Source organism: Anas platyrhynchos, chromosome 1 (genome assembly GCF_047663525.1).
Source record: "Anas platyrhynchos isolate ZD024472 breed Pekin duck chromosome 1, IASCAAS_PekinDuck_T2T, whole genome shotgun sequence".
Classification (NCBI taxonomy): domain Eukaryota; kingdom Metazoa; phylum Chordata; class Aves; order Anseriformes; family Anatidae; genus Anas; species Anas platyrhynchos.
This window is the reverse complement of record NC_092587.1, coordinates 114,115,995-114,128,345: the sequence shown is the minus strand read 5'-3', so window position 1 is coordinate 114,128,345 and position 12,351 is coordinate 114,115,995. Positions and strand designations below refer to the sequence as shown.

The 12,351-nt window shown below is 37.8% G+C and overlaps 1 protein-coding gene across 6 annotated transcripts in view; it reads left to right on the top strand.

Annotated features, from left to right (window-relative positions):
• DSCAM (DS cell adhesion molecule) overlaps positions 1 to 12,351 on the top strand; it is a 477,845-nt gene that overhangs the window by 78,833 nt on the left and 386,661 nt on the right. For all 6 annotated transcript variants that reach the window (XR_011804715.1, XM_072027123.1, XM_038167513.2 and 3 more), the window contains exons 2-3: positions 6,052 to 6,369; positions 11,211 to 11,357. Coding sequence is in view for 5 of the 6 variants with exons in the window: in XM_072027123.1 (XP_071883224.1) it covers positions 6,052 to 6,369; positions 11,211 to 11,357 (465 nt within the window). In the remaining variant the exon portion in view is untranslated. The remainder of the gene's footprint in view (positions 1 to 6,051; positions 6,370 to 11,210; positions 11,358 to 12,351) is intronic.

Sequence of the window (12,351 nt, the reverse complement as noted above, 5' to 3'; positions counted from 1 at the left end):
TGCATGTGCCAGACAGACTGGACTTGCTGTAGAAGGACCTATAACTGTAGACAACAAACATCCACCCAGAAGCTAAAAGTATTGAGGCAGCTGTGCAAGCCTTGTCTAGATAATTGAGATATTCAGGAAAGATGTGGAGTTATCTTAATCTCTCTTTAAATGGTGGAGATGAAGGACGAGATCAAGTGCATGATTTGCCCCACCAAAGTGGGGTCTGGAGTGTTCTTAGACTGTGTTTGTCATTCTATGTTAGCTGTGAAGGAGGCTCAGGATGGCTACTCTCCTAACCTAGGCATGATGCCTGAGGTATCTCAGGAAATAACATATTCCAGAAAGCACACTGGCTCCTGTTCAATTTTACTTTTTATTTTTTATTTCCTTAAATTTTGATTGAAGATTGATGTGTTATTGAGACTACCTGTGTTGCTGGTCACCTATTCAGTCTGTATCTCATCCTGTTTTGTACCTGCCATACATGTGTGACAGTATGCCAGCAGCAAAATTCCCAACTGTCAATTTTTACTGGAGTATGTTGTTCCATGATGGTACTAAATAGTTCCAGGCACCTACTATTCCATCTGCAGACTACAAGTGTCAGTGCTGGGAAGAAGCTTACTGAAAAAGGGATGTTCTAATTTGCAACAGAGGTGAAGTTTAGACTTTATTCTATACTGTCCATTTTTATGTTTATACTTTTATTATATTTTGGGGATTTGCCTCCAAATTTCCTGCATTTACTTTGCTGGTATTTAGCAGTGAGAATTTTTTAAATTCTAAGGTGAGACTTTCTATGACCTACTAGATCTAAAGAAAATAAATGTTTCCCAATCCATCAGTCCCATCACTATGGAGAAAAGGAAAGGAAATAAGGTAGGTGATTGTCCCGCTCTACTCTGCACTGGTGCGGCCTCACCTCGAGTACTGTGTGCAGTTCTGGGCACCACAGTACAAAAAGGACAGTAAACTGTTGGAGAGTGTCCAGAGGAGGGCGAAGAAGGTGGTGAAGGGCCTAGAGGGGAAGACGTATGAGGAGTGGCTGAGGTCACTGGGCCTATTCAGCCTGGAGAAGAGCAGACTGTGGGGGAACCTCATCACGGTCTACAACTTCCTCACAAGGGGTAGTGGAGAGCCAGGTGACCTTTCTATGTAAACACCAGTGATAGGACCTGCGGGAATGGTGTTAAGCTGAGGCAGGGGAAGTTTAGGCTTGACATCAGGAAGAGGTTCTTCACCAAGAGACACTGGAACAGGCTCCCCAGGGACATAGTCACTGCACCAAGCCTGTCTGAATTTAAAGTGATTGGACTGTGCACTTAGTCACATGGTCTAAGCTTTTGGGTAGGCCTGTGTGGTGCCAGGAGTTGGACTTGATGATCCTTATGGGTCCCTTTCAACTTGGGATATTCTGTGATTCTATGAAATATTAATGTCCAGGGCTGTGGCAAACTTGATGCTGTGCTGTAAGACTGGTAAGGCTGTTGCTATAAACCTGCTGTAGTGCAGAAGAGCAGTCATCTGCTTAATTATATAATTTATATTTTCTACTTTGATTTTTATTTTTTTTTAAATAATCTCAGTGCTCTCTTTGCTTCAGACTTTCACTTTGATTCATATCTTTTATCTATATTTCATGCTGAATTTGATTAATCAAAAGGATAAGGAGAGATAATTTTTCCTTTGTTTTTCAGTTGCTATTCGTTCAGAACCAAACTTTCCCATTGAATAAGCATTGTGGGAATAGTACTCAGTTTATGAGTAGGACAGGAAAAATAATATAAGTATCAAATAATTTTTAAGATTTGTTTTCCAAATATTTTAAGACTATGTTGAGTTGTCTGTTACCCAGAGGTACCTCAGTTCTTTCATGTAAAGATAACTGTGGCTTTAAGAGGTCAATATAGCATATAGAAAGAAGGGTGTGGAAGAATTTGAAGAACAAAGAGCTAGCTGTAAAAATCAAAAATATTGTCTGAACTTACTAAAACTGGAGAAAGAAAACTAGAGAAAAAGAATATGATGAAAAGGAAATATGCAACACTAAGCTGCTCTAGTATGTTCTGGTCATCTTCATCTGTGTAGTAGCTGGTGCTGATCCCTCCGGGATGTGAGATCCTACACAGACCAAGCCCAAGCCTGACTCAGTGTGGTAGTTTATGCAGCATCTTCTCTCTGGTGTCTTGGTGACACTTCTTTCAATCCACTAAAAAGGATTATGAAGAAACATTTTCAGCCTATTTTGTCTTGTGCAACATATAATGAAGCCCAGACAAATGACACCCTTGTAGGCAGAAATACCAGAGGTGTTATTTGCTAGGCTCTTATGCAAGACTTTTGCATCAACAGCATATGTATATGTAGGATCACAGTGTCCTGGAGACCTAAGGAAGGAGTGATATTACCAAATAAGAGTAAAGTTAACCTCCGTACAAACTAAAAAAGCTCGTCCAGTCTCTACGTCTGTCCAGTCTGGTTATGTCTACCCAGACTAACTGGCTGTACAACACTCAGTCTTATTTTCTGCTGCTGAGTGTGATCGACTTACAGCCCCACCGACCAGCTTGTCTTGAAATAAGCCAGCTTACTTGACAGGAGACTTCTCAAGTGCTAAAAGAGAATTTGTATCCGGTTGACATGTTCAGCACTTTGCTAAGCAGAACACGGCAGTGCTGTCTCTCCTGAAAAGGAAGAGAAATTTCCTTGGCTATTATACTTTGTCAGTTCTCTTTATCACTTCAAGTAGTTGAGTCTAAGAAATTTTGACTGAACTTGCAAAAAATACATCTTTCCTTCCTATTCTTGTTGTATGAATAAGATTATGGTATCTATGTAGCCTAAGATTCAAGAAATGTCTCTTGTCCTGTGTCTATCGATCTGATAAAATCTTTATGTGCTCCTCTAACCATATGGATAAGGAAAAAGACCTTCACTTCATTGCCCTGAAAAAAATGCATACAGGTGTAGATTGTGTTTGTCATTTCGGAGTTGGGGTTCCCTGTGAGTTCTGAGATGCAGGCTTCCTCCTGTTTCCCTCAAGTATTATTGGTTTCAGTAATAAATAAATAAATAAATAAGTAAATGTATTTTTTCCAGAAGAATCTTTGACTTTCTTTCCCTTGGACTGCTAACTGATACTGATGTCATCTATTCCAAAGTGCTGATATTTTTTTTTTTGTCCAGGCCAAGTGTAATCAGATGCCACTGCCGCTCATTTGAAGTCCAGCTTAGAGGTTTCATGGGGCCTATTGTTGCAGAGCTAGCTTTTGGGGAAGGCCTATGCCTGTTGCTTGGGCACTTGTCATTTTAGCCATTGTTCTGGAGATAAAACATTTTAAAAACCTTGTTTTCAGTATTTAGGTAGTATGAGTCTAATATTTTTTTCCTCCTTCTGTTCTTACCTTTGTTTTGGTTCATCACTATTTCTATTCACTGTTTTATAGCTCTAACTTTCATCAGATTTCCCTACCTCTCTCCCTTGTAACTTTTAGTCTGAGTTTGCTGCTGTTTACTGTAAAATACAGTGTTTAATTGGATTGCATTTTACCATTAAGTAACATATAATTCATATAATTACATATCGTCTTTTATTTGTCTCAGTTTCAATTAGGTTTTGATGTATCACTTGTTCTGTTACTTAGCTAATCTCTTTCTTCCTATGGAAAATTGCAGAGAAATATCTTTTTAATAAAAGACCCTGAAATCTCATTTTTGTTGTTGATTGTATCCAAGTAGCTTATGCATTGTTTTCCACTACAAAATGCATCTGGATTGTCAGCATTGTGTATATGTGTGTATATTACAGCACCATAGTTATTTTCCTTGTATCTTTGTGTGTTTGTCTGCCATTAAGATGAATGTGTACCAGATGCTTCTTTAAAACGAAGCACTATTGTGCTGGCTGATGGATGGGAAGTTTGTCAAAAGTAGTGAAAGCTTCTAGAGGGGATACAAAGAAGCTGGAAAAATTCATTGTTATGTGCTGCTAGTATGAATCCCTAGTTTGGCTGTGCTGCATTTTGATTAGAAAGTTAGATTCTGTAGAAGTGTCAAACATAGTTCCCGATATTCTCTATTTTTATGGCATTTGCAATTTGGTATTCACCTTTCTTTGCCAGCAAGTCTGCCATTTTATATGAATGTTGAGAAGCAGTTTAACATAAAATTTGGCCAGTGTGAACTGTATTTATTACCTCTATGTGAACACCTTCTTGGCCAATGAAAATTAAAATGCCCTATTGATTATTTCCCTTGTATTTGTAGAGAATAGCTTGTAGAGCAGATGAACAATGCCAAATTTTATTTTTTTAGTTCTCTATTATGTTACCAACAATACCGTTCTCTGCTTCAAAGTACAACTATAATTAGAAATGTATTATGTAAAAGTGGCACCATCTTATTCAGCTGTGCTTCTTCTTGTGTTTAGTCCTATTATGTGTCTTTTTGCTTTTCTGAAACACAAGTTTCTGCTAGAGCTGAGCCAACTTCTTGCAAAGGACTTATTCTGAACTAGCACCTATCTCATCTGTATGCACGGAATTGTTGGCTCCAGTGCTTGAAATGTGTTCTTTCTAAATCTCCAAGTGCCTTTCATCTTGTTATGCGATGTCGTTTTATTTGGCTGTCTTCTGCATGTGAGATATCTTTCCCTATTGCTTTAGGAGAGTCTCTCCTACTTCTCTCTCTCTAGGGACTTCCAGAGCCAATCCCAACATCTTTTAAAGTGGACTCTGCTGACAATCAATACCAAGATGACATTTAGAAAAGAATCTCTTCCCACCTTATGTCTCCTTCCCTCAAATTTCCTGGAGAGAGAAAGAGAAAATAGTCCATTTTTTGTTCCAAGCTATTACAAAACTAAGTAACAGAGGTAGACAAAGTGCTTCATGGCTTCGTCTTGGGATTGCTAGTTATTTCTGGAGGACAATAGCACCCATCTTGTGTAAATAAAGGTTAGCCCTGAAATCAGTCTTGTTGATGCTTACTTGGGCCTGATGAATTATAAACACATTTTCAAAAACTTACTTCTTACTTGACCTGCACAGGAAAATCACGTCAGAACTTCTGTACTCAACACATTTTGAAATATGCATCTTTTTTAGCAAAATTGGTAGATTTTTGTGGTAAGCTGTATATACAAATGTTCTAGAGGGTGGTATTATTGATAACGTCTCTTTTTACTGAAAAATAAAAATCTTGTCTTATGCTGATTTGCTCTCAAGCAGAAGAGCAGTAGAAAAGTATTTCAGATGAAATGTCAGGCCATCTTCAAGCTGTCTGAAGCTTTCAAACCATCTGGGTAATAGTTGAATATCCTATGGAGGAAATGTGCAAAAGAAAGAGGGTTAATCCTGTGTTCTGATCAATACTGACATGTTTCAGTGTGACAGAAACTGTTGTTCATGGTTGGGTGGGGGACTACAGTCACACAGATGGCAGAACCACCATCACAATAAATGTGCTTTGTACTTAAGTTTTTAAGTCTTTGTTAGAAAGACCTGGGCAATTATGTAATGTATCTATTAAGTTGTACCTGTATTAAAAATAGGCATGTATTGCTATTTAGGATTTACAGGGATTTTTCATTGTTTGCTTAGTCCTCCTTATTACTTTATAAATCATTCTGCCATGGAAGGACTGTAAAAATAAATTTGTAAGTGCTAACAGAAACAGCCCATGCTTCAGGCAGGAATTTGATATTAGAAATTTCATGGAATCAGATAACTACTAGATTTTTACTGGTGTTACAAAAATGTTACATCAGCAAATGCAACAATGATCAGATTTATTTCAGTTCACAGTACAAAGTAGGAGTTTCTCCATTTCATTGTTGTATCCAAACTGTTTATTGGGTTTAATTCAGTGTTATTTTCTCCTAAAATGGGAAAGGTTTTATTACAGTTTGCATTAGGATCCAAATATTTTGTTTAACTTCGCTAACATCATAAAAGTTTACATTTGATGTTGTGACAAATAACAGTCAAGTTGTTTTGTGTAGCTGAAATTTACTAGATTTTCAAAGTCTTTTTTTTTTTTTCCCTTTCTTTTGTCTTGCAGTTTTCAGTGAAGATCTACACGCCAGTCTATATTTTGTCAATGCATCTCTGCAAGAGGTAGTGTTTGCTAGCACCACAGGGACATTGGTACCCTGTCCAGCAGCAGGGATCCCCCCTGTGACGCTCAGATGGTATCTAGCAACGGGCGAGGAGATCTACGATGTCCCAGGGATCCGCCACGTCCACCCCAATGGCACTCTCCAAATTTTCCCCTTCCCTCCTTCAAGCTTTAATAACTTAATCCATGATAACACTTACTATTGCACAGCTGAAAATCCTTCAGGGAAAATCAGAAGTCAGGATGTTCACATTAAGGCCGGTAAGTGCAGTCTTTTATGTGGCTCAAATGGGATCAAGGTGGGAGGAAATTTGGGTGTTCCAGGCAGTGAGTAGCCAGTAGTCTCGCATCAAAGGAGATGCGCCAAAATGGTAACCTTTGAAACTCTCAGAATACTAAGTGAGATAGTGTATTCTTCTATCTTCAAGATTTGATTTTATTTTGATGGTGAAAAGTTAGTTTTCCAAAGATAATAATCAGTTGAGCTTCTGGACAAGTATACAGAAAAATGAACCAATAATGAAGTAATTAATCAGACCATGCTTACTCATTAAAAAGCTGTGAGAGAGAAGGAATTGGTCTTTGGATTTTGTACAATATTTGGAAAAAAAGTGAAATGCTTGCCTAATCACATCCCTTCTTGGTGTGTGCAGACTGGGTCAAACAGTAGAGAATTAAAGAGGGATCAAAATCAGACTTTTTGTTACAATGCATAAACATATGCATACTTTTTGAAGGTTTTGTGTACCCACTTCAGCTAATTAAAATATTCAAAGAAACAAAAAAAATGCTAATCTGGAAGCTGACCTTTGCCTAATGCAAATCCTCATAGACTTTTTTTATTGTTGGTGGTGGTGGAGCTGTGATAGTCTTTTCTTAGAAAAGAAGTATCTTTTATTTGGAAATATGCCTTCACAGGATTTATGTAGGGAAAAACGCAAACAGTTACCAAGTAGACTTTGACTTCTTGTTTGTAAGTAAGAGAATTTTTTCTGTTCTTCTTAAAAATAAACTACTATTCAGAGATTAGTAGTTTATAGTCAATTAGAAGGCGAGCTTGGTTCTGTTTTTTTTGTTTGTTTGTTTTTTGTATTTCTGTATTTTGTTTAATGAATTTTTGGACATGATATCTGTCAGACTTATATTTAGGAAGAACATAATATTGGTTGTCCTTTGTGGATTTGTTAATACATCCCAGTTTTGTACTTTTGGGGCATTGTTTCCAATTTTTCTATTTTTTCAGATAAACTAATGAGATGTTATAAAGAATGCTAAAACTCACAACTTTGTTAGGTAAGGCTCCAAACTAATACTCATTTAGTTATGAAAGCATAGGATTTAGATGACAGAATGTTGCTGTGTCCATTGCTCAGCATTGACCCATTTATCCATGGAATTCCAAAAGAAGTCTCCCTGTCCTGCTTTAGAGGAAAAACCTCCCAAATGGAAGCAGGGTATGAAAAAAGACTTTGCAATAGGTACAATAAACTAACAACTGTTTTAAGCCAAGTCAGAAATGCCTTTTTTTTTTTTTTTTAACACCCTTTCCTCTCCTTTTTAGCCTCTTACCTCTTGGTCCATTATTTATATAGATAATCTGAAGCTTGGATAGTAAGTTATACAAGTCTCCTTTCTTCCTATGGACCACTGTTGTGTGCCAGAGCTGCTGTTGTGCCAGACAGGAGACAGTATCTGTTGTCTTGGAGACTTTAATAATCTCCAGAGAAAGGAATATACAGTTTTGAGAAAGTCTCCTATGTGTAACAGTAAATGTATTTTATGTTCAGATGGTAAACCCTGTGGAGCTCAAAGATGAAATGATAAACTTCATTTGTTTTTGTATTACTTTCAGTCACATTTCTGTTCAAATGGTAGTAGAGATAAGCATTCTTACTTCCTGATGATTATGGTGTTTTTGCATATGATGCACCCCACTCCTTCCCCTCCCCCCAAAGCAAATGAAACAGAAAATCAAACAAACACTCTAAAGAGATAAACCTATAGCTAAAAAAAAAAAACAGACTTAGCTCTCCTCCTGACCAGTCTGACAACGGAATAAAGGTGTTTACCTCCCTTTCACCTTCAAGCTTTTCCGTGCAATAATGGCAGGGACCTATTTATTTATTTATTTATTTTAGAAAAGACTGAAGTTTTCATATATATTCATGTCTCTGGGAATTGGGATTTTCAAAACAATCAGCAAAACATCCATGGGAACTGGCAAACTATTATCAGGAAATAACTGAGGAGACTCTGAAATCCCAGTAATGTAAACTTCTCAAACAAAGAAGTGAATAATAAACCTCTTTCCAGTTTTTGTGCCCTACAGGTGGTTTCTGTGTTTGCTTACTGAAATATCAACTGGTCAGTCAGCTTTAAAATAATATGGGAGATTTTCAAAATGGCCAGAAGTTTTGGAAAAAAACAAAAACAAAACAAAACAAAAAAAAACAAAACACACCTTTAGCAGTGTGTTAGGATATTACTATTAAAAATAATAACAATAAAAAAATAAATAAAAAAACACTTGCCTGTAAATGATGGAGCGTGAGCATTAGTCAGAAGTCAGCCTCATATATATGACCTATGTTCTCTGGAACACTCCCTCCAGTGTAGAAAAAGATCGGGGGGACTGCTTCATTACAGGGCAACCACAGTTGTAAATTCATTGCATTAAAGGTACTTATAATATTAACCATTCAGCAACTGTGTCTTTATCAAAGGTGTGTTCATAATAGGGTTAATAAAAATATCTTTTTGATTAAAAAGAAATTGTTGACTTTTTTTTGAGTAGTCTATCTTATCACAGAAGAATGAATTATCTTGATTTTTTTTTTAAACCAATATTTAATTTATCATTAAATTTATTCACTTTTGGCTACAGTTCCTAACTGCTATATTGCTACAGTCTTGTTTAGGGTTGAGGTAGGGATGGAGAATTCTGGTCTTCCTTCTCACAGTGGTGGCACTAAACCTAAAAACTTGCTACTGTTTGCATTTGTGAAAAATACAGTTACACTTCGGTACACTGTTTGTTTTCTTTAAAGACACTGAGTAGAAGTGACCTTTAAAAATTCCTATGCTCCTGGTGTATTGAAATACATGCACAAAAGCACTTACTGGCTCTTAAGTCTAGATTGTAATTGGTAGAGCTCAGTGTATGTTTGCAGGCAGGGTATATGGGCAAGAAGGGCCACTGTTCAGCATTGCTGACTTAGTTACATTGCTGCACTGGGATTGTTCTTGGCAATAATTTTTACCTTCAGATACATACATGCTTCAGACACATCGTTTTACAATACATTCACCCCTATTTTCATTGAAACTCTCACTTCACCACTACCTCAAGATACATAATTACATGTATGTTGGCTGCAGTGATTTCTTTTCTTGCACCTTCACCTTATGATACTGTGGAGGTGCTACAGTACTGCTTGTCCTTCTTGTCTTACCCACTCACTACTACTTGCAGTATATAACACGTTTCTTCTCTGCTCTATCTTCTTCTCTGTTAACTATTACTTGAAGGCTTTTTACCCCTCCTTCTTCATTGCATTGTTTCAGTGTCGGTTTTCCTTCTTTCCATTCTTTTACTCAGTGAAACTTCATCTCATCCCAGTAATACTAGTTTGGTGTTAAGAATTTGTCCTGTTCTTTTTTTTCTCTTTGGCTAATTATTTAATTCTTCCATTTGCCGGTCAAATCACATCCTGGATCTCAGTGCTCTTAACTTTGCTATTTGAAACAACTCCCTAACACAGTTTCTGTTTTCTTATCACTGGCTTATTTCTTTCATTGCTGGTCAACTGAATGCATTTCTTACCTTACCTGCTATAATTTCTCCATGTCTCAGAAACACTTTGCTTTTTCTCTGGCTGTCATTTTGTGGTAGTTTTACTCAAGGGGGAAGCTGAGCTCCACCACAACCACCCTCTCACTCCCCTTCCTCGAAGGGAAAGGGGGAGAAAATATGATGCAAAGAGCTCAACATTTGAGACAAGGACAGGAGGGAGATCACTCAACAATTATTGTGACAGGCAAAACAGCCTCAGCATAGGGAGATACAGTAAGATTTATTGCCTATTACTAACAACCAACAGAAGTGAGAAACAAAGGGAAGAAACCAAAAACACCTTCCCCCCATCCACTCTCTTCCACCTCCTCCCTCTGAGTGACACAGGGGAATAGGGGCTGCAATCAGTTTTACAGCACTTTATCTCCACTGCTCCTTCTCAGCCACTCTTTTCCCCTGCTCCAACAATGGGGTCCCTCCCACGGGATGCTGTCTTTCCCCAACTGAGCCTGTGGGGACTGCCCACAGGCAGCAGCTCTTCAAGCACTGCTCCCACACGGCTCAGTCCCATGGGGTCCATCCATCCATCCCCCAGGAGCAAACTGCTCCAGCACGGGTCCCCCATGGGTGGGCGGCAGCTCCCCCCAGACCCCCTGCTCCTGCGTGGGCTCCTCTCCACGGGCTGCAGCTCCAGCCTGGGGCCTGCTCCTGCGGGGGCTCTCCATGGGCCACAGCCTCCTCCAGGCCATATCCACCTACTCCACCGGGGGCTCCTGTGTTATTCTCACAGAAGGCACCCCTGCCGCGCCCTGCTACCAAAACCTTGTCACATAAACCCACTACATGCTTGCATCGATTTTCTCTTTCAGTTCTTCAAAATCCTCGATGACACTGTCCTTCTCTTCTACACATTGGATGCCTTATTCACCCACAGTAGTTGCATGTAATTTATACCTTTTGATAGAGCAGAAAAAAAATTGTGATGGAAAAGAGAAACAAGACAAGCAGCTGAAGACTTAACACAATTTGCCCATATAAATACGCAGTTCTTGCAAAATTCTTTCTCTTTGCTCCCAGGATGACATAGGGAAGGAACACAGAAACATGGTGAAGTGCAAAGATCTGGCCTTTTTTTTTTTTTTTTTTAATTAATTTGCCGTCAGCCTCGCAATATAATTTAATCAGATAAAAAAAAAAAAATCACACGTGAATAACCTTCCTGGGGGGGGAACTTTGTGATTCTAACCTAAGAATTAGGAGGTATGTGTGATTATGATTTCTTTAACTAAACATGTACTTCTATTTTCAGTTTTACGGGAACCCTATACAGTCCGTGTGGAGGACCAGAAAGCCATGAGAGGCAATGTAGCAGTGTTCAAGTGCATTATCCCCTCCTCTGTGGAGGCATACATCACTGTTGTCTCATGGGAGAAAGACACAGTCTCGCTTGTCTCAGGTAGGCTTTTATGGCTTTCTTTGCCACTTGGCAATGGCAGCTGTGGTTGCTGTTTTTTTTTTTTTTTTTTTTTTTTTTTTTTTTTTACCCAAAAAATGCCTAATGTTTGCTTTGAATCAATTATAGCTGAATGGTGTGTCATCTTTGCAGTAACATATTTCACATTAGTGCTGCTGCATCCTTATGACTGTGTGTGACATGAAGGTTTTAGACAGCCCTACTTGTTCTAGCATGCTTGAGGGGGAAATAACATGTTTTTTGTTTTATGCCAGACATAAAATTAGCTTCCTGGTACTGTAGCAATAGGTTTATGTTTTAACTTTGATAAGGAACCCCCACTACATGCCAAATAAATTTTAGTGTCATAAAATGTGTTTAGTTGTAATTGTTTTTCAGTAGTAATGTTGATTAAAGAAATCCTGAGTTTAACTTTATATTTAAATGTGGTATGTAATTGGTATTCATACTTTCATAATATTTTTATCTAAAGTATCTTCATAGGTAACACTGAAGTGTTAGGCACATTGCAAACTGGGCTGTAAGCCAAACACATCGAAGTGAAAAAATCTATTCTAAAAGTTATACGTATTAATCTATTTACTGCCAATTTGTGGTATTGCTTAGGAAGTACAGGGGCTTCAAGCAGGGAATATCCAGCATTTTAAAGCATAAACATTTTAAGAAATTCATAAGAGACTATATATATATATTAAACATATTTTTAGTATGGTACATATCTAAATTATATATTACACACAGTGCTTCGGTAGGTATACGTACAAATGATTTACATGTACAGGAATTTGAAATATATTGTTCCAGGGTAGTGCAGAACAGGAAAAATAGTTTAAGTTAAATGTTGCTACAGAGGATGTTTAAGAGTGTGTTTGTGTTTATGATCCTACAATGTGGGGAAATGTTTTTTCACTTTTCAGCAAATTAATAATCTTTCCTTTCTGACAAATGTGACATTGATGGAAATATTTATGTTTTT